This window comes from Strix aluco, chromosome 9, assembly GCF_031877795.1.
Source record: "Strix aluco isolate bStrAlu1 chromosome 9, bStrAlu1.hap1, whole genome shotgun sequence".
NCBI lineage: Eukaryota > Metazoa > Chordata > Aves > Strigiformes > Strigidae > Strix > Strix aluco.
Genome location: NC_133939.1, coordinates 30,667,589 through 30,689,980, shown reverse-complemented (window position 1 = coordinate 30,689,980; position 22,392 = coordinate 30,667,589). Strand labels below are relative to the sequence as shown.

The window sequence follows — 22,392 nt, the reverse complement described above, 5'->3', positions numbered from 1 at the left end:
TCCCTCAGTGAAACACCGGCCTCAGCACCTGGGGGTAAAATAATCAACTGATTGCGGGGGAGGGAGGTTGAACTATGTATTTTTCGCAGCTGTGTTGTATGAATAATGAGCTTGGCGTCCTCCACTCCTTGTTAACCTAATGGAAAGCACCGGCTAGTCACTTCAGACTCATTTCAGTATGAAAACAAAAACAGTTTCACCTGACCGGTTCTGTTTTCTTCAGGATTAAGGCTCATAAATCCATGGTCAAGATCATTTTTTGCAAAGCACAAGAAACAAAACCCAACCCCAAGAAAGGAGAAGGGGTTACATTTCCAGAAAATAAAAATGATATGCAAGAGCTCTGCTCCTCAGGGATAAACCTAGAAATAACCACAGCTACGGCTGCAAAGTGCAGGTAAAAGGGCTGCCAAGTAAACTGCCAGCACTTTTCAGTGCCTGGTTAAACACCCATCCTCAGTTTTAGCTCCATCTCCTGCCCCCAGCAGCAACGAACAGAGACCAACCCCAAAGCCAGTGCTCAGAGTTAAAGGAAACAGCAGTTTGATCAAAACAGTATTTCTCAAAACGAGTCACCCTACTTGAAATCCTAAACAATGTTGTTACATAGTTGGAAGCATTCAGAATGACTTTCAAAACATTAAGAACAAAGAACAGATGAAATAACACTTTAAAGAAAAGACTTTAATACTATAACCCATACATGGACTGTTTTTAAAAAAGAAAATTAGAATGCAATGAAACCTTAAAGTGTATTCCACCATGACTTTACTTTTACCTAACCATGTTTCCTGTAATATGAAATTTTAGTCAGTACTGATGACGGATGGGCACATAAAGTGAAGAAAGATTAATTTAATGGGATGAAAGGCAGAATAAGAGAGTATTTCTGAAGATTGTTTCCTCCCACAGTACAAATTTAACAAGTGTTTTCAAGTTTAGTTTAATTAAGCTATAATTACCTTCTGTGGAAGTGTTGGTGAGAAGACTGCTGCACAGCTGGAATAACACAGTAAGTATAACTACTCACCACCCCCAATTAAAAAAAAAAAAGTCTTTTGAGATGTTTCTACCAATAGCAAGAACATTTTAAGTATTATTAAGCAGTATTTTAGCAGGTTTTTAAATAGCTGTTACCTGATGGGTAAAAAAAAAGCTACAGCAGGACAAGAACCATACATCAACTAACATTGCTAGCATTGCATTTTCTCTCATTTAAAAGGCTACACTGAACACAGAATACCATGCATATACAGATATTACCAACTATTTTGAAATAACTGCTCTTCAGTATGAGGGAATTACCAGCTTACCCTAAAAAAGTTTTTCTGCTAGCTAAATAAATGCTATAAAAAACAAAAAAAAGGTGAATATGTTGGCTTTATCGATACAGATGAAAGTGTGTCAACTATAGCGTTCACTCTGGAATCGTGGAGCATAGTTTCTGGCACTTTCATTCTCCTGTGTTGTAATTAAGTCTATAATAGCTGTCAGTACTGCTGTATCCCTGGATTTAGTATCATTCCAGTCCACGGGATGTGGGTTTTCTATTTTTTCTTGTAGAAGATCATCGAGCTCTTGTCTTAAATTCTACAAAGAGTTTGTTGGAATGAAGAAAAAAAGAAAGAGACAGGCAATTAGAGCAACACACAACAATACTACAATAAGTTCAAATCCCTTGGGCCCTCTGCTCTCCTAACCTTTACACCTGCTGTTCTCCTATCAATTTATTTCAGCATTGCTATCTTTAGGATCAAAAGCTGCTTCTCAAAAACTAGTAGTTTTACCTTTTATGACAGATGAACATCTCTGAATGCAATGGCCTTTAACAGCTTATACATCCATTAACTATTTCAAGATTAAAAATATTTGGGTTTAAAAAAAAAGTCAGATATGATATCTAGGATCTAATACCAAACAGAGCTGTATTCAGCTCCTCCTTCCACTGGAACTTCTTACTGCCAGCTGAGGTGCCCCATCCTCGTGTTTCCACACCCATGAAGACATTTCAGGGACTGATCAAGTGATCCTACAGCTTTTGCTGTGGAAAACTAGAGATTAAGCTCTTCAAATCTCTCACTGTAAGACCATGTTCATAAATCCTTTAAATCCACTCTATGACTCTTCTCTGAAGCTTCTACAGGTTTTCAATATCCCCATGAATTTTTCAGCAGAGGCTGCACTGGCTGAACAAGAACATCACGGCCATATTCCTGATGCCTCAACAGGCACACGGCCTCATTAGTCAAGCTATTACACCAGAAACAAAAAAATGAACAAACCTGAGTGCCTGCTCCTGAGGCCAAACATAAGGGAGTACATTACTGTTTCTTCCACCCAGTCTACTGTGTGATACAGACTGTTCAGAATGTTATTTTTACTACTATGTTTTAATTTGCATTCATCTACACACCTTCGGTAGATCTCTCATTTACTTTGTGTACTTGAACTGCTTACTGGGAGTACATTTAAAGCATTATTACCTCCCTATAGGATAAATCAGTAGGTACACAATAATATCAAATACAGCTATCCTTAAGAAGAATCAGCATTACGGTAAGTCTTCCATATACATTCTTATCAAACACAGTCACCTTAACTAAGTGTGCTATTCTTGCCGGAGACTGGAAAACAATCCATTCATCCACAGCGATGGTATCCTGATCCTTATCCTTCTGAATGGATATATCTCCTCCGAAGAACAGGAGACAGTATGGAGACACCTCTGTACAATCGTACAAGTAAATCTGCAAGATAACAGAAGTGCCCAGTCACTCTCCAGGACATCTTAAGTGACATCAGTAACCCTTAATGAAATTCAGAACAGAATTCCAGAAGATCGTTATTCAGAGCCATGCATGAATTTACAAGACATATATGAAGCAACCCAGTTGGAAAAGTTACATGAAATCAGGTTGAACAGTCCCAAATACAGTCCTTCACACAAAGTGGTGAAATCAAACCAACTACTCCATAACAATGGGGGGGGATAATAATGTTTCATCTTATTCAGAAGTGTTACACTGGATTGAAATGACAAAGAAGAGTTACACCTGTTATTGCCAGAACCTTAAAAAAAAAACCCCGCCCAAAAAATCCCAACCACAAAATCCCAGAAGTTAGTTATTTGTGGAACAATACCACCATTATCACAAAGAACATAATCTCATGGCATGCAGAAGGAAGGACCCAAGACAGGAAGGCTTCAAAACAAAGGCACTGTTCACATCCCCTTTGAACCTCGATCCAACCTTACTAGAGAGCTGCAAAAATAAGTTACACAAATATAAACTCTTCACATACACTGCTAGTTCTCATCTTCAAATGGTACACAAGCCAGTTATAATGGAACTCTGTTTCTTCCACATTAACTGATTTAGGATGAATATTAACTGTTCCATCTGTCTTGGTGCAAACTTTCACCCTTAAAAGAAAAAAAAAAGTTTTATTTTAGGATTGAAGTAAGATCTTGAAAGTTTAGCACAATCCTGTTCCAAGTTAAAAAAAACCCCAATTCTCTACTAGCATACTAAACTCTGAAAGTACAAGGACGTTGGAAGGAACTTTAACTGCTTTCCCAAAAGATTACAACTGAACCCACGGTATGGATTTTTAGATATCTCCCCCTCTACATTCAAGAAGTTTGAATTCCTTGTCAAATTTACCCCTTTGGACTCCATGATACCCTCCAGTAGGAAAAACAAGTGGCATTCTTTTTCCAAATGAAGGACTCAGTTACTGAATTTGCTTACATAAGCCAAGTTTCAAGCAATTTCTTGGAAAAACCACATAAGGAACTTATCTGAATTCCTTTCTCAGCGTTAAGCTGTGTCACTGTGAAACAAGGGACTAGCTATGCCACTGTCAACCAGTCTGGAGCAGGGTACCTCTGGCTGTACCACGTGCCTTTGAACAAATTTGACTCAAGGGGTAACATTCAACTGCTTTGATTATGCCTACCACCCAAAATCACACTTCCCTTCTAACTTAATAACACTGTCAGACAATAAAAAGCAGAAAGCAAGCACAGTATGTATGAAGCACAACTGTTCTCCTCCTTCCCACATTTCAGAGATGCAATTCTCTGGGTGTGGACCTGCATGCAGAAGTATTTTGCAAAGGGCAGAGTTCAGTGTTTTGAAACAGAAACAGCAGGTAGGAGAGGCTCTCCAGCAAAGGGGTTAGCGTAACAATCTCTTGCTTAATGGATCACAAAAGTGAGCCTTCCTGGGTAGCTGGCTTACACCGAGCTCCACCCTGCGGCAAATGTACAGCGACACAGTAACTTCCAGCAGGTTTGTAAACTTAGTGCATCCTTTGGGCGACCCAAGCACACCAGGCTGGGTTTAAAAGGGAGTATTAATTGACTAGCAGCATCAGCTATAGATGGGTTTAAATCACACAATCTAAAGTATAATTTTGACTATCTGTTCTTACTCCTTCCACAGAAATAACCACTTGGGGCTGGTGGTGTTTGTTGTTTTCTAGTTATAGGCATATTAATTTCATTACATACCCATAAAGTTGATCCAAATGTTCAACCCTTCATTCTGCCCTAAATCACATCCAGAAAGAAGGATATCTATATTCTGATGTGTGTACTGTTACTGTGAGTAACAGTTACTAAGAAGAAATAGTCTGATAATATAAGAAGTGATAAATCAACAGACTAGAGTTTCTGGGCTCTATCATGCTAAGTCGTAAGAACAGTGTTCCAACTGCTGCTGTAGGCCAAAGGTGATGGCGGGACTCCTTTAGCAGCAGCGTTACTGATATATTTCAACACTGTTCATGACATAAGGTCACATAAATTATTTCAGACCAGCAGGTATCCAAACATTAAACAAAATGAAGGTCAACCATCCCATGCTCTCATCTACCCTTCTCAAATGAAGTAACCCACATCCACAACTTAAGCTAGAACAGATTCATTCATGCACATAAGCCCTTGCTTCACCTTGCCAAACCACCTAATGTAGAAAACACCTCAAATACAAACCGACATTAAACCAAACCCTTACATTTTTCTCTTTTTGCTGAAGCTTGGCCGGATCTTTGCAACTTTTGGGTATAAGCCAGCACAGATGACCGCTTTCAGCAACTTCTCATTATCTGCAGAAGACAGCAGAGTAAATAACACAGTTCTGCAAACTGAGATTTCAGTTATTAGAAATTTTTCACTTCCTTCCACTGTTTACCTGAGTTGGTATTAGATTTGGGATCCTTAGGGTCTCTGCTATTCACAAATCCAGCTGCCAGGAGATGCTCAGCAAACTGTCCTTTCATGTTATGCAGCATCTAGGAAACAACAAAAATTGGCCCAGAGTGATGCTGTGCCAAAAGGTCCCTTTTCCCCACAGACATGACCCTCCCTTTTAAATTGTCAAGGATAGTACCTGGAGAGTATTTGAAGACAGGAAATACTCCCAGCAATAGTCTTTCTCAGTTCTGAAACCACGACGCCGAGTCTCTTCCCAGCCCTAAAAATTAAAACCGTAGTTCAAAGGCATTTGTAAGTGAACACATACTAAAAAATTAAGGACAGCAAAAACTGGAGGTGAACAACTAATGTAATTACATTTTTCTCTACAAGACAGAAAGTAAATACTTTGACTTCTTTATGTATATGTGGCACAGAGCAGAAAAACACAACTTCACATTTCAAATCAAAAACTTCCTCTGCCACAGTGAGGAGTGAAATCTAGCTAAGTTCGCCAGACCTTCATTTGTTATTAACAGTTCTTGGTGGAAATCACATTCCAGGCCATTTATTTCCTCCTCTTCTCACCCCAACACTATACAGTTAAATCTCCAACACTTTTGAAGTCAGCTTCAGCCTCCTGTGGAGGCCAGAAGGACTAGACTGAATGACTTCAGCAAGGTAACTACAACATTTTGTTTCCTCTGTCTCTTTCACAGACTTATCCAGAAGAAATCAGGTTATTGAGCCTGAAGACAAGATTTCTCAATACTAGAAGGGTGAAAATTGATTTGGTTTTATGTTTCTGGAGAAGCCAAGAAAGAAATACTACAGAGCATAAACAGATCAGGTTTTTTCCTTAGGATAAACCACGTTACTCAAATTAAAATTCCAGAAGAAAAAAACCCACAACATTAAAACATGCTTACCGTGAAAGCATTCACCACAGTCAGGTGATCACTTTTAGTGTTCTTTGACAGTTCCTTTCTTCTTGCATCTGCTACTTTCTCTTTGCCCTAAGAATAATTAGAACCTATAAAATATTCATGACTGACATGAGAGCTCTCTTTTCCTAATTAAGGTATATACAGCAATACTTTGTATGCAACATACATGAAAATTAAAGCTACTTCAATATTCTGTAGGCAAAGACAATGCTTCATAGTATGTGAAAGCAATCTTTTACTACTAACAATGTAATGAACATGAAAACAAGATTAAAGTGCTTCTAAACTATAACATCTCAGTAAGTCCCAATATCCTTTTGAGATTCTTAAAATCTTATATGCAATCCTCCTCTTAGAAACTTTACCAGAGGAATGACAAAAGGGTCTTTGAAGCTGAGGCTAGCTGCAATTGTAAGCACTGGATCCAAGCAGCAGAATAAAGCTCCGAAGAGGATCATTTTTCCAATATGCGGTTCAACCGGTAACCGTGCTAAATGGACACCCAGTGGAGTCAGTTCTTCTTGTCTGTCCAAAGCATTCTGTTAGAAGAAAAAAAAAGAATAAACACAGAATTTAAAATGGGGAGGATTTCCTTGAAATAGCCACTAGCATACCTAGAGAACAAAGGAAAGCGTATCGGCCGCAGAAGGCAGCTGGCTACTATCAGGCAAGTTATGGAGAAACTGAACCGTTCAATTCAATCCGAGGAATTGGCAGCTGCCTTTAACTGCGTTTCAAGTGGTTTACTAGGGCTCAGTGTCTTTCTGGACAAAAGTATGAAGAATTAACACTTGAGCGTCTTCCTATTCTCCTCATCAAGCTTATTTTTAGACTTGTATCTTACCCTCAATAACACTTGTTTTTATTTACTCTGCCCTTTGCTACTATACAGCACTGTCACAGAACACCAACTGTACAGCTGAACTTTATCTAAACCTCTACAGAATCATGGCATCAGTCTAAATACTGCCCTTCATCTAAATCAGGTGTTTCCACTTATTGCCACAACTGATTTGTACAAATAATATCAGGGCAAGAAGTCAGTGGCACAAATGTGTCATCAGTCTCTCCTTCCCCAGATCCAAAGGGGCAATGATATACAAGAGCTTTCTCTTTATTTGCCCACAGAAAAAGTATCTCAAACTCTTCACTGATCTGCCTGGGGTAGGAAGGCTGGTGGATGCAGCTGTGAGCAGGGTGGTACAGGAGCAGTCAGTTAAATAAATATCTGTAGGGAACTTAAATGCAAGGTGCATGTATTTGATTTGAGTAACTTAGAAAGTTCCTCAGGAACTATCTATGCAGCCCATAAACATCATGTGTTATGTGAAATTATTTTCTCTGGCCAGTGTGGATATTTAAAGGGTCTGCACAATACGGGAAGAGGTTGCAACTGTCAAGACCTGTATAATCAGAACTGTTGGATAACAAACAGCGCAGTCACATTGTTCTGAACAGATTTTTCCTCGCATGTACATTATGTGATACTTTACCAGCTCCATCAGGTGATTTATGGCCAACATTACAGCATCACGAGACGGGGGATCCATTAGTTTGCTCAGAAAATAAGCAATTCCACCAAGCTTTAGAATCTGAAAGAAAAAAAAACAAACAACAGAAACCTACCACAACTGGAGAAAGATGGCTACTTAAAATTAGCAGTGACCACACTAATTAAAAAAAGTGTGAATAATTCACAGCTTGAGTTAGAATCTCACTAATTAAGAACTAAGGACAAAAATAAAAATGCATTAATGATGAAATTTGAAACATAAGGATCTACCCTTCATGCAGTATGCATATACACAGTATTCCTTATGCATACAGAAGGAATTCAATGCAAACTGCCAAAAAGGAAACTCACATCGGTTCTAAAACTATTTTTAGTGAAATTCTTTGAAGATAACACATCCCTTGACTCACTGGCATTCTCACTGAGGCTTCTCGGATTTAATGATATTCGGGGGGAAAGGGAGGGAAGCACAATCCAAATTTTTGTTAATAGACTTCAGCTTTTATTTACAGCAGACAACCCTATTTTTCCTGGGCTTGATGCATCTAGATACAAGTACGCATTTTGCAAAAGTTGCTGCAATTATTAGCTAAATATATTGTACTCCTGGTGTAACAGAATTTTGACTCAAAGACAACCCTAGGCTCACAGTTGCATTAACTTAATCTCTCAACCTCTTATTCCAGTGGAAAAGTAGAGAATAAATAGGTTTGAAGATCCATGTGTTTACCTTGATCTGTAAACAGAGTTCTTCCAAGGGTGTCCTCAGGATCTCTGGTAACTGATAGTCATCTAGAAGGCTAGCACGTAGTCCATTGTATAGATGATAACAGTGGCCTGGCTGAACTCTGGAATTATTTAAACAAACAATTGTAATTTTTTTTTTCCTATGATGTTGTGACGTTATGACTGTATGTACTTATAAACAGCTTTCCAAAACACGTCAAGGAATTAGACCTGAAGTGTATTCCATTGTAAAAGCCGTTTCAGCCTTCTGAAACACAAACCCCTCAAGAGGAGGAAGGCATGCAGAACACACAAACCTATCAACTCCTCAAAAGGAGTAACAAGAGGCCAGAGAAGAACTGTAAGTCTGAACAAGAAAGAAAATATTCCACAAGGTATTTTGAGAGGGAGAGAAAATTTTTGAAAAAAATTGGTAAATAGCTAAGTGATATTAATTTGTAGGCAATTTTCTCTTTAATGTATTATAGCCTCATAAATCAGGTGTGAAGGCAAATACTGTCAACAAAAATTAAAAAAAAAAATGCAGGATGACTTCTTCCATAAGATGGAGGGAAACTCTCAAGTTAAATGTAGCAGGAGTTAACTCAGTTTCCTAGAAAGACAAAGCAGCCATTCTTCCCACAAGAACAAGAGATAGTTGTGCCCGCATCTGCTCCTGAACACAGGAATGTCAAAGTAGGATCTTTGGCACACAAGCACTTCAAGACTGACAGAAATTCAACACCACAAAACTTTTCTAGCAATCCCCGTTATTCTTACCTTCCTGCTCGACCTTTCCTCTGCTTGGCGTTAGCTTTACTAACCCACTCTGCTGCCATTGTGCTAATGTTGTTCTGTGTGTCAAAGTGAGTCTCTTTTATTTTTCCACCATCTATAACGAACACGACGTCATCTATTGTAATGCTGTTTAAAACAAGAGGAAAAAAAATGCAACTCTTCATCTTTGCAAGCTTTTGAAACTCTTCATCTTTGCAAGGATTTGAAAGGGGTTTAAGCCTCTCTAACCCCTGCCAAACTATGAGCCAACAATAAAAAAAAAAAATAAAATATCTGTGTTTGGAATTTCATCAAGAATTATGTTACTATGCAGTTCAAGAAAGAGCTTGATTTATCCTCCCAGGTCTGGCAAAAGTCGCCACGTGAGGTTACGAAGTGTGCAGAGAGGACAGGCAGCTCAGATTTATTGTGTATAACAAAGGCGAGTCATTATAGTAACATCCATGTTTTAACTGTTTAAAACAATTAAAGGAAAAGAATGTTCAGTCTATAAACATTTCTAAAGATAGTGTTATAAATGAATGGTACAAACAAACATATTTTTGGAAACATTAAACAGGTTTATACTTAAATCATCACTTTCTTTTAGTTTGTTAAATGTATAGCTTTTTTTTTTTTTCCCCAGTCTGTATAGCTAGCTATTTACCTAGTCTCTGCAATGTTGGTAGCAATCACGATTTTCCTTACTCCTGGTGGGGTCTTCTTAAAAACCTGTAATTATCCACGGCCCATTTATATGTTTGCCAAAACCAAACATATGCTTAATAATACTTTTTTTTTTGTAATTGTGCAATATTACAATAAAGGAAAAGCATACCTGAGTCTGGTTAACAGTAGGCATCAATGAATGTAAAGGTATGATAATAAACCTATCTGAAAATTAAAAAATCAGTAAAAGATACGGTGTAAGCACAGAAACTTTAATTTTACAGGAAAATCAACTATGTGGAATAGAGAAAATACGGTGCAAATAAGTCTGCTCTTTCTTATTCTGAATTCACAGGTATATGTATCATAATGGCAAATTCTAAAGCAAAAAGGTATAAAGGAATTTTTTTTATTATGCTATGACAACTTGACAAGTTTAAGAAAATATATGAAGTTATATACAGTAATCATATTTCATTTTTAAATTCTCAAATTATTTAATAATTGCTCAGGTTTAATAAACTGACACTCTCCTCAATCTTTAAATAAATTGAAGTTCTTTATCTCTGGAATGTACACGACATGAACTGTAAGACAACTATTTGAATAGCCAGGAGCAGTCAGACAAGTCCAATGAAAATACAAGTTAGGCAAACAGGACAAATTAAAGCGTATCAGACAGGCACAGAGTATTTTAGCATCCTATTAAAAAAGCTTCTAGGAACAAACAGGATTTAAAAGAACTATCAGCAAAGCAGTAAAAGCAGTAGACAGAAGCTGCTGAAGAATCAAGAGAAGAGGAAATGAACACAGAATGAAGAAGGAATTTAGTTTTGGATAGAAGTTATCACAGCTACAAGAAAGGACAAAAGGGAAAAGTTGCAGGTCCGAGACTCTTTTTCAGATTGTTCACTCCTACACTGAGGAAATAAGTTATTATTGTTAGCAAATAGAAGGTACCATAGAAATGCAAAAAAATGCTGAACACACTGCAATCATTTTGAGATAAAGAAAAAGAATAAATCCAGTGCAATATCAGCCATCACATGCAAAAATTAGGAGTTTGCCATGAATGCTACTGCTACAATTCCCGTGTAAAATTTTGGTTTTACCTGACTTAAACATGACTTGTGACATCAAGAGGTCATGCAAAGTGCTAATGTTGTCCCAGCCTGGAAGAAACACGAGAATTGCACCATCCTAAATATAAAAGAGGGAGTGAAGGGAAAAGAGGTTAGAGTAAATCACACACTATGTGAAGAACCAGCTACTTGCACACTAACACCTGTATGTTGGATACGTGATATTTGAAGCCTCATTGACTCAAATTTGGAACAACGCTTAAGACTGTTTTTTGTAAAAGAGTTAGCTACATGTGTTTATCTGAATGAATAAATAAAAATTTGATTTTAAACACTTTTCCCCTGTAGTGTTTTAAACACAGTCATGTCAACACTACAAGAATTTGAGCTGCAAATAAACCAGAAACTACTGTATCATTTTCAACACAGGAAGAACAAAATAAGAAACAGCAGCTCATCTTCATTATCCACAGCTTAAATGATCTATCAACTGAAATATTAAATTATTTGATATTTTTAATAATCAAAATTCTCTTTAAGGAATCAGCCAAGGTGTCGGCTCTTCCACAGATGTTTTTGAACACAAACAAATATATAACTTCAGGTTATGACAACCTACATACATTATACCTACGGTAACAGAAGTTGTTCTTACTTCACGTTCATCACTGCTTCAGGCACAGGATCCTTCTGACATTAATATTCTGCTAATGTTATTACTAAATAACAAGGTAAGGCACATTTGGAGATAACTATTAATGCATCTGTATTAACTACTAATCTTGACAAGCTGAAAGCTGGAAGAGTCTCCTAGCTGTGTGTTTGGTAAGTGTGACTAGACTTTTGTTAGGCTGTTCAAAAATTCAGTCTTCACAGCATCTAAGTCATATTTAGATTAGGCAGAAAAAATGTTAAAGCCAACTGCCCAGTTTAGACAGGAGGTAGTGAACATCAACTCTGCATATTGCTCTTGCCCTCTCCCTCCCACTGCTGAGGAAACAAGAACAGAGGTTTAGTCGTACACTAAAGAGGTTTTCAGACAGTTTTCTACAGCTATGTCACAAAATGTAACTTTTATTACAGGCTACATAGAATACTACCTTTGACACACACAGTGTCACAGAAAGAACTAAAAGTTTAATTTGTAATTCTATTACTTTCCATCAAATAACTGAGGTGTATAACTAATTTGAAAGCTTATTTAAAAGCTCATCCAGAAGAAAAAAAATGCAGCAATCTGAATCAAAATGGCACCCAAACCTTCAGGTATCTATCCCATTTTATTAATGAGACAATGAGAGAATCCAGGCTCTCTTTTTCCCCTTGCTCAGAAGGGACATAAATGAGCATATCAACTGTATCTGTAAGTTTTCCAAGTTTCTTATGTACATAGCTCTCACTAACACCCACAACCCTGTTCAAGAAAATGCTTGGATGAGGGGTCCCCTTTAAATATGGATTCTGTCCCATCATTTCAATAAACACTGTAACTAATCACATTCTAAATTCAGGGCTTAAATAGTATTTAGGTATTTAAAGATGTTAGATTACGTCTCAGAAGAGCAAAACAAAAAAATTCTTCTTCTTTGTATCTGTATAAACCAAAATAACTATCAGCTTAACCAACTAGTAGCAATAGCCACTGACAATTCAGTCAGTCGTTAAAAGGTGATGATAGGAGAGAAGCATACCTCTTCTTCCAAAACGATGTGTCTGATAAGCGCTGCTATAAGGTCAAGGTCAACCTTGTCATCGTCCATCATTTCCAAGGCATCTATAGTACTTGCTGAATACCTACAGGCATTGACAGCGTGCGGATTAGTAACTTATTAACACACAACATCAGGCACTCACGTTTCTGCTGTGAGGCTCCACAATCACACACCTGTGTAACCCATGACTGACCAGCTTCTTTGTTCAATGACTACACCTCCAGCGTACTCTCGCGACCTAGTGTGATTAGTGCCAGTTTACAACAGTAAGCTTAAGAATTACTATGTTAGGACTGAACTGCACTTGGAGCACCAACACGAGCTCTCTGCTCCTCAGGGATTAGGTAGGACCTAAACAATCTGAGTTTACCCTTCCAGTTAGCTTGCTCTCAGCGGAGCAGGAGGCACCGCACCTGATCAGCCCTCTGATGTCAAAGCTCCCACTGTGGAAAGAACTGCCAACTGGTGCAAAAGAAATGGCGGGAAAGGGAAGGAGGGGTCCAAATGGGATGAGCAGAGCATGGGATCCAGCAGAGATACAGCACTGAGGACTTTTCCCTTAGAAAAGGGAGATAAAACTCAGCCACCTATCATTATTGTTACCAAGCTAGATATATAGACAGTCCCAAAATGCAGAGGACAAATAAGACAGGAGAAAAACAGGAAGATGCTGTTCCTGAAATAAATCAGCCAGGCTATCCAACTAATCAGCTTATCCAGATTACCAACACAGTCAAATACTGGCAATCAAAAGAATGGTTTTAAGTGGACGATCTCTACTAGGTGCTCAAGAGGCAAAATTATTTAGCTTGGTTTTAAACTGCTCTAGAAGAATATTTTAATATTCTGAGAAAAAGATTGTGGTGGGTTTTTTTTCAATAGCAAGTGACTCGACAACTCTAAGTTCTCTTAGAGTTTGCAGATGCAAAGGAAGCGAATGCTCTGTGATAACTCCAAAGCACTTCACTGGTTGCCAGCCAAGTGTACTGGCAATTCCACTGTTACTGTTTTCCACAGTAACGACTATCACATAATTAATAAAAGCACAGTAACAGAATACAGCACTCACTTATGTTTTTCAGTTAACAAGTGTCTAAAAACTTAACGCAAAAGACCAACTTGAGAACAACCTGCCCCGCAGCTGCCTTAAGTAGTCTGGCCACCGTTCCCTGTAGATTTCCTCTTTTTCTTCTTTTTCTGGTCTGCTTACATGTCCTTGCATGAAGCCTTTCTTCCACCGTGGCCGACGGTCTGTGTTTTCTGGAGTATACCTTTCAATTTAAATAACAAACATAATTAAATTTTGAAACTAAAGCCAGTTGCATAGTACTTTTTCAACGTATGGATAATATGCCACGCTTCAGCTATTCCATGCAAATAAGATTCTTAATTTTCTTTTCTGAAAGAAATCTTACTTATAAAAATAGGTACTATCTCTAGTAAGCATGAGAACATATAGGAAAAAAAACCAACTCTGAACAAACAGAAAGACTAGCCTGATTTTGTAGCCTGAAAATTCACCATGCCGAAAGACAGACAAGGGATTTTTTTCTCCTCAAGTCAACACTTTCAGGTAGCTGTGTGCCATTTTTAATTACTGTAAAAGCTACTGTACTTCCCTTGGAAGGATTTCCATTGAAAGACATGGCTAGTTCTTCCACAGGTTATTTATACCAAGATAATATTTGAAAAGACATACTAAGCAAAACCCCCCAAAATAGTATCTATAATGGTGTCCAGAAAATACGCTTACCTCAACTTCTCAATTACATCTTCAAGAAGATACTCCACCACAGGGAAAGTGAACCCAGGTATGTGAATCATTGGACAATTATCTGTTGAGGAAGGCATAGCTCAGTTTTTAAACAGCAAATAAAACACCGTACTGAAATAATAGAGGCAATAAACATCCTTCACTATTTCTGCAATATAGTTGCCAAGTCTATAGGGTTTTTCTGTTTATTTTGAAATTCTCATGGAAGACATCAAATTCAATTCCAAGTAAGTTGCAAAATAACAAAAAGCATAGGTAGCAAGCAGTATATTGTTCTCCAGCATGTTCATCTGGTTCCAGCTACAGGATAAAGCTGGAAGACTAAAAAGCTAAAGGCTTCAATCTGGTTGCCCACTCACACCAAGACTTCTAAAATATGGTAAATATTAGTAAATATTTAATATGAAAACACTCTGGAGACACTGTTTCCACAATTCATCTGAAAAGCAAATACAGAAGCAACACATGCACATGATGAGATAAAACTAAGGGAATCAGCATCTCCAGCAGCTGGCAACTATTTGTAGAATTAAAGTCATTACCTCTTTTGACAAAAATCAATCGTAAAATTTAAGAACTGTATTATACTGTAGAAGCCTAAATTACTTAAGAGGAACATTCGTAAGAAGCATTTCACCTACCAAAATAATCCGAAAACTTCTCTGCATTTAAAGTAGCACTCATTAGTATTACTTTCAGATCCAGACGAATATTCAAAAGGTCTTTAATAATGCTCATTAAAACATCTGACTGAAGATTTCTTTCATGAATTTCATCAAGGACTACATGACTAATGCTGGACAAGTGCCTAAAATAGAAGATCAGGAAGTTAAACATTTGTTTTGAGCAAAATTAAAAAACCCAGAGCTGAGACTGTTAGAAACAGCTGAGTAGTCAAGTCATTTCATAATTGTATTCTGTTTCTTATTAAATAAGAAAACTTACTTATCTGACTGGAGCCACTGTAGGACAATTCCTGTGGTACAGTATAAAATTGAACCTTGTTTCCTTGGTAACCGACTGAAAGAGATACATTAAGAATTCCTAAGTTCTCTTCTGTATTTTACAAAGTATTTTACAAGCTTAAAATCAAAATGCAGATAGTCATTACAGACATTATGAAGTATGCTTCATTCTCCAACTTGCTCACTTCCAGTTCAACTGGAGGAACAAGGCATTAGGACACAGTTGCAGTATTTTTGTTGACGGGGAATGAACTGCAGACATCGTTTTCCACCATTTGCACATTGATCCGCTGACCCTAAATTCTTGCAGCTATCTAAGCTCAGCATAGACGACAGCTAAATAAATATACACCAGTATAACGTTCTTGATTAAATAGTAAAGAAAAATATAAATGAGATTCTATAAACTCAAATTAAAATGAGGAAAGGACTAAGCTGTCATCTCTCACCAGCAGTTTTTCTTCAGTAATAACTGAGATTCCATTATTTGCTGGTAACATTTCAGGTTTTTTTTTTAAAAATTTCAGATGACTCCAAATGTAACAGCTTTTGCTCTACGGCACTAGGTCCACAAATCTTGTCAATGCACCTAACTGTATTACCTGAGCCCAGTGGGATTACTCAAGTGTAGCAAATACATAGTTTTCCACAGAAATACGGCTTACAGCATTCTCTCCTTTAGCATTCCCATTTTTCCTTGAAATGCATGGATTAGAGACATCTGTTTTAGCTCTATCTATAGCAGAACCTTTTAGAAGAGCTGAAAAAAGGACCTACTAGACAAAGTATAACTTTGTGCTAGCCACTGTTACACACTGCATAAAATACAATAATCATATTCAAGCTTTTTGCTAAATTTCAAAAACCTTCTTCCCTACACCAGCTACTCACATGAACTCCTCTTGGAAAAAATATCAGAATGAAAGCAGCCATCTAGAGTTAAGAACTACTTTACACATTTTTCTTGCCTCAGTAACAATAGCTACTACTGCCCATGAATACACAAAAACTGCCAAGGGAGCCTCTCTTACCTCTGTAGACGAATTTGATATCCTGTACTCTTGCCATTACCACATGCTTCTGCCCTTTCAGCAGCAACTCTCTCAGCCACCTTAAGAAAATAAAGTCAAAATGGTGCATTAAGGAAAATTTTCAAAAAATCCCACAAGGCTGTTCTATGATGTAGCTACTCACCAGCAGGAAAAACCTAGAACCAAGATGATACATAAACAACAAAGAAACACCCTGAAAAATCACTTTTTCTCCTCCACTGACAACAGTGTTTCTCATCAGCAACCCAACAACAGGTTTGCCACTCAGGAAATATTTTAAAGGAAGACAACCATTTAGGCATTAGCAAAACACTCACCCTTTCAGCAGGGCAAGCTTTTCCTCACGGGAAGTAAGGTTCTATAATCATTTGACACTTAACTATCAAGAAGAGTAATTACTGTGCACTTAAAAGCCAGATGATTTCTGGCTCATTAATATACCTCTAAAGGGCCTGACACAACATTAGCGTTTACCTTAATTCACATTTGCACTGCCCAAATCCATTAAAATCACAGATATGAACCATGAGTAAATTCAGGGAAGGTCTATTAAAGACCAAAACTTATGAAATATCAAATCAGTGTATATCAACAAAATTGCTATTTGCAATAGAATCTAAGACAACTGGAAGCAAACACAGAAAAAGCCATCTTTACTGTCCCCTGCGGGCTGAAAGCTTATCTTGAGCTTTAAATTTAGTAGGAGCAGCTGTGACGGCAGAACAGTTTCCTTCAGAGGTGCGCCGTACCTATCTGGTTGTTTGGAATCTTAACTTCAAATAATCTAGTAAACTGTACGCTCAGTTCATAAGCTTGCCCATGGATCCTAGGCCCAGCAAGAAGTATATTTTCATTCAATGATTCCAAGTAAGGTAGTAATTTTTTCCTCAGATTTATTGGGAAAAAAATAATCACAAGAAATAAGTTACTCAGTTTATCAAATTGGCACTTACCGAGATAGCACTGATCCTCCTGGGTTGGGTACAAACAATCCTGCACGTAGACCCTTTCCCTCGCTCTATGTAATCATCCAGGATGAACTGTGTCACTTGGGTTGTCTTCCCACAACCAGTTTCACCACTTATCACAGTTACTCGATTATTGTTTATAAGGTTTACAAGTTCCTGGTTCCAAACAAAGAGAAAACATTTATTGTATTATTGTTCAAAATAGATTTTAGAAGGATTTTGACAATTCTCCGCTACTGTGCGGTGCACTTAGAAGAAAGTGTCATAGCAACTAAAGAAACAGATACTCATCTGCTTCTCGTAATACTAATTTTAAAAGAAAGTTTAGCTTAAACCACACAGAAGTAATTTCTGCACATTTGCACTTCACATGTGTAAGGTTTAAAGCATATAAAATCTGAATAGTAATTTTAAATACTTAAGATCCTGTATGAAAACAACATAAATAACTAAAACGAAAGCCTAGAACACACTTTTAAACTTATTTCCCTCCTACTTGCCTTCTGTATATCTTTGATGACTGAAAATAAGCATTTTCCCTGTTGGACTCCAAGGCTGCACTGAAGATTTTCAGTGTAATATTTTAACATTTTTTTATACTGACAGGAACAGATTTCTTACGCTCCCAGCCTCCACCTCCCAATCCAAAGGATTGTAAAGGGGAGTGCTTGTTTTTTAAAATAGTTATACTAACAGGAAGGACCACATTATGACAAATACATTAACTTTAGAAAGGAAGCTCCCTAATCATTCATTGAACCTGCAAAAGAAAACATAACAGAATACCCAATTTCATACAGGCAACACTGAATGAAGAATTAACATCAATTAATAATACCCATCCTATCACTGCCATTATACTTTACTGGGAAACTAATGGCAGTAAGAGCCAGCAGTACAGCCATTAAGTCTGTGATTAAAAAAGGTTTAAATCGGCATTATATTCAATTCTAAATTGGGTGAATGTTCAGCAAATGACCACAGGTTTTTATATGTAAGAAAAAAGCAAGCATGACAATTTACATAGTGGTCAATTACAAAATCCAAGTAACTAGGAATGTTCTAGAAGTTTAACTGGCAGAGAAAGAGAAGACCTACCCTTAGGAAAAAAAAAAGTACTTAAATGTATCTAACATTCAATACCATTTCCATGAATAATACTGCCCCAACTGCTGCTGCTGCCCATCAATAAAACTGTATATAGCCCCAGAGTAACTTCAGCCATGCGCCTTCATAAAAGGCAAGCAAGGTTTCCCATTAGTCCCACAGTTTTCTCCTATTTTACAAAAGAGCAACAGAAACTCATATTCTTTCAAATTAAATACACATTTACCTGTCTCATCCCATATGAAGGGAGTTTCTCTCGGAATCTCTGGGGAAAAAGAAAACAACAGTGCATAATTTTAAACCCCTTTTCAACACTGAAGTAATATAACAGATTTCATCTATGATGTAGGTTAAACTGTGAAATGATGTGCCACACTGTTTGGCTAATAATTCTATAAACACAGGCCCACTAGAAATAAGTTTAATTCCATGCATGTTTTCAGCTTCATTACATTTCGCAAAATTATTTAAACCCAACAGTTCAGTACATGAAGAGGTACATACATCAGCTGCAAGACCAGGGCCTTGCATCAAAGGGAGAACCACCTGTTCACAGTAAAACTGTTTTATTTGACAACTTTATATATGGCTACGAGAACAACATAAACTACTTTAAGAAGCAATTCCTTCAGAGCCCACTTTTGTGCTGTCATTTTATGTTTTACACATAAATACAGGAGTACAACCTGTTAGAAAAAAAAACAAACAGAAAACGCCACCCATCCAACCAATGCTCAAGCTTAAAATTTGAGATTTTATGCAATCAGAAATTGTCACCGAAACCCTGTTTTTTAATCGCTGTCCTACTGATAGGTATGCATTTTTCAAATTCAGAAGACAATTTTTAGCCAAAGCAACATCATGACAACCTCCTAGTAAATAAATTGCAAGAAGTCATGTTTTCAGGTTAGTTTAATTTAAAAAAAAAAAAAACCAAAACAAATGCAACAAAACAAGCAAAAGGTTTCTACTTAACACATGGAAAAGTACCTGCATTTCAATATATCTAGGATCAGATTTCTTCTTTCTTAAGTCTTCTTTAAGTTGCTCATCTAAATCAGTATCCTGCTCATTTTTTTCAAAGAGATATTCCACATCCCGATCAAGAAATGTTTTTTCCAATACTGGTCTCTGTCTTACAGGAGCTTTTTCAGCATCTGGTTTCACTTTTGCAGGCTGTTCTGGAGGTCTGAAATAAGTGCAGGGAACAGAAACTTTAAAGATTATCCAAGATGTGCTTGGCCACCGTGAAGAGTCCAGGCAAGCCCTGTATCTGGTTTTGAGACATGACACCCACGAGTTGCTTGACCATCAGCCAATGATGGCGTCCGCCTTTAGAGCAATTAAAGTGGGCAAATTACCAGCCATCAAAAATTTTACATCAGCATCTATAACTGTAACATGTTCTTTTATATCAAATGAAAGTAACAAATCAACAAAACATCTCCAGAGAATTACTGCATCACCCACTGTCACAACCACTGCCCTGGAGCTGGATCATTCAGCCAGAGACCCAAACACCTCATTTCAGTGGACCTGGAGGGACACACCTGGCTGCCCAGCTCGCTGCTATTATTTAAAACCCTTTCAGTGTCAAGAACAGACCCTATTTCACAGCAGCCGAGAAAACATTCTAAAACCGTACAATAACTGAAAAATGAAGTCAAATGCCACTTCGGAAGAGTAATTCTAGAGGGCAGGGGAGCTTAAAAATTCTATGCATCTTCTCCAGTATGCCTGGAGATCAGCTACAGGATTTTACGATTTTAACACCCTAAACTCAACAATAACCTGGCAGAGAATTTTACAGCACAGTTACAACCGTTTCAGTATGACCCTACATGTGGAAGAAACTGAGTATACGTGTTAACCTAATTCACTCACTAAATGCAAATATCTTCTGATCTATCTTCCTGCCAGTTTGTGGGAAGTCTGTTCAATTTAAAGTAAAGAATGGGATTAGTAATTGTTTCTCTTTACCCTTCTTCATCCCCAGACCACCAGGACATGGCTTCTTGTTCTTTTTCGTTTTTAGTTTGGACAGTATTCAACAGCTGCACAATTTGCTCTTCCCTGCGTTCATCCATACGCACAACAGCTCTCTAATAAAAAAAAAAAAAAGTATCCATTTTTATCGATAGGAAGTCAACATATCTAGAGAGATAACATTATTAACGCTTAAATATCAAACTAGTGAGACTCTTTAGCACGACCAGAAACTTCTGAGTTGCTCCTTACGAGTCATTTCCCCGCACAGACACAAACACGTTATTTTTCATTGTGCCACACAAAACGTTTAATAAACGTCCCCATCTCTAAGATAAGGCACCGCGGCACACGCAGCCCGGCAAAACGGGCATGGCTGAGGGGAGGGGGCCGGGGCTGGCGGGGCGCGGAGAGACCGGCCTCTTCTTGCCACCCCCAACTGCTGCCGCGACCGAAATTAAAGGGCTCGACCAGGCCAGAAGCCTCCCCGCGGCCTGGGCCCCCCGCTCCCCACGGCCTGGCCTCCCCGCCGGCCCCGCTCCCCACAGCCGGCGGCGGGGCAGGGGAGCGCGCAGGGTGCTCCTGGCCCCAGGGAGGCTCCTGGCCCCGAGGAGAGCTCTGGCCCCGAGAAGAGCTCCGGCCCCGAGGGGTCCCGGCGGGGCAGGGCCCGCGGCCGCCCCTCACCTGCTGCCGGTCGGTCTCCTTGCTCTTCTGGCCCTGCTTCCGCGCGTACCACAGCCCGATCTCGCGGCCCTTGAGGTGGCTGGGGTGGCGCCCGCGCCCGCCGCCGCGGCCCCCGTGTCCCCCCGCGGAGGAGGAGGCGGCGGCGGGGGATGAAGAGCCGCCATCGCCGCCGCGGCCGCGGCCCCAGTCCCGGCGGTGCTCGTAGCTCATGGCCGCCCGGCACCGGCTGCCCCCGCCCGCCTCATCCGCCGCCTCACTTCCGGCCGCCGCCTCACTTCCGGCTGCCCCGCCCCCGCCCCGCCCCCGCCCCCGCCCCGCGGACCGCGGGTTCGAGTCCCCCCACCCTCGGCGCGTACCGAGCCGCGCCGCGCCCCGCCCGAGACACACCCGGAGCGAAGCGTGACAGCGGTTAAATAAGGCGATAGAGTCACCGCAACACGGCGCCGAAGCTCCTCTTGCATGGATGTCTCCTCTCGCTTCCGTTTCCAGATCTAAGCCGTGGCTTCCCTTTCTGGGGCTGCAGAGAAGATTTTAAGGAAACTTTAAACGTTGGTCTCCACCGTCACAATGAGGCTCCCACCCTTTCTGTGCACCAGCTGGGCATTCCTAGTGTTTCTTTTATAAATACAATATACATATTTAAGTAGCGACCAGTTCTGGGTCTGCTGGCTGGCTGCTGCTATATGTGTATGTACACTTTGTCCAAGTTCTCTGGAGTTTAACACTCCTTTTAACTTGGACAAAGCTATTCACAGAATTATTACTTTTTCAACAGTTAATGTTCTTTTTGTTTCCTTGAATACCATTGTGCAGCTACAAATCCTTCTTCAATCTCATTTCTTTACATATTCTTTTGCCTTTTCTTCTTTGTTGGTATGATTTACATTAGTTTAAAAATTACTAGCGTTCAGATCTCTGAAATACCATGTTACGCACTGATTTTCACACTTCTTTTGGGTAAAGGACTGCTTCTTTCAAAGGAAACGGTTTTCTCTTTTTTTTCTCTGCCTACAGTTTACCTACACTTAGTCCAAAAACTCCCAGCAGTTGACTATGTAAAGAAATAACAAATAAGTGCTCAAGGTAAAGATCTCTATTTTCTTTTTTTCTTTCCCCTCACAAAATGTTTTATGCATTCAAGCAGCCACTTGTCTTGCTGCTAGGCTTACCCTTTTCCATGCTTAAGGAAATGCTAATTTCCATGCCCTTAAAACATGCAAACCACAATCA

The 22,392-nt window shown here is 38.9% G+C and overlaps 1 protein-coding gene across 3 annotated transcripts; it reads right to left on the bottom strand.

Moving 5' to 3' along the window:
- Positions 1-663: 663 nt before the first annotated feature.
- DHX36 (DEAH-box helicase 36) lies at positions 664-21,382 on the bottom strand. Of its 3 annotated transcripts, XM_074834409.1 has the most exons (25): positions 21,163-21,382; positions 20,473-20,594; positions 19,483-19,681; positions 18,719-18,757; positions 17,371-17,541; positions 16,397-16,476; positions 15,346-15,420; positions 15,042-15,208; positions 14,380-14,461; positions 13,757-13,897; positions 12,606-12,708; positions 10,945-11,032; positions 10,002-10,057; positions 9,831-9,895; positions 9,167-9,310; positions 8,391-8,508; positions 7,641-7,739; positions 6,513-6,686; positions 6,130-6,216; positions 5,397-5,480; positions 5,199-5,298; positions 5,022-5,112; positions 3,304-3,424; positions 2,595-2,747; positions 664-1,590 (listed from the first exon to the last, which is right to left on the bottom strand). In XM_074834409.1, exons 1-25 carry the CDS (start codon positions 21,370-21,372, stop codon positions 1,405-1,407), a joined length of 2,955 nt encoding a protein of 984 aa, XP_074690510.1. In that variant the 5' UTR covers positions 21,373-21,382; the 3' UTR covers positions 664-1,404. The 3 variants fall into 3 exon arrangements, with proteins under 3 accessions (XP_074690510.1, XP_074690512.1, XP_074690511.1); XM_074834411.1 differs by lacking the exon at positions 3,304-3,424; XM_074834410.1 differs by lacking the exon at positions 15,346-15,420.
- Positions 21,383-22,392: the final 1,010 nt, after the last annotated feature.

What these genes read in the sequence shown, in the direction of transcription:
- DHX36 (XM_074834409.1), bottom strand. Translation starts at nt 21,372, where the DNA reads ATGAGCTACGAGCACCGCCGGGACTGGGGCCGCGGCCGCGGCGGCGAT. An exon ending in TGAAGATGAGAACTAGCAGT is followed by an intron (nt 2,748 to 3,303) that starts GTATGTGAAGAG and finishes GTTATCTTGCAG; the next exon opens with ATTTACTTGTACGATTGTAC. An exon ending in GAATAGCACACTTAGTTAAG is followed by an intron (nt 1,591 to 2,594) that starts GTGACTGTGTTT and finishes AACTCTTTGTAG; the next exon opens with AATTTAAGACAAGAGCTCGA.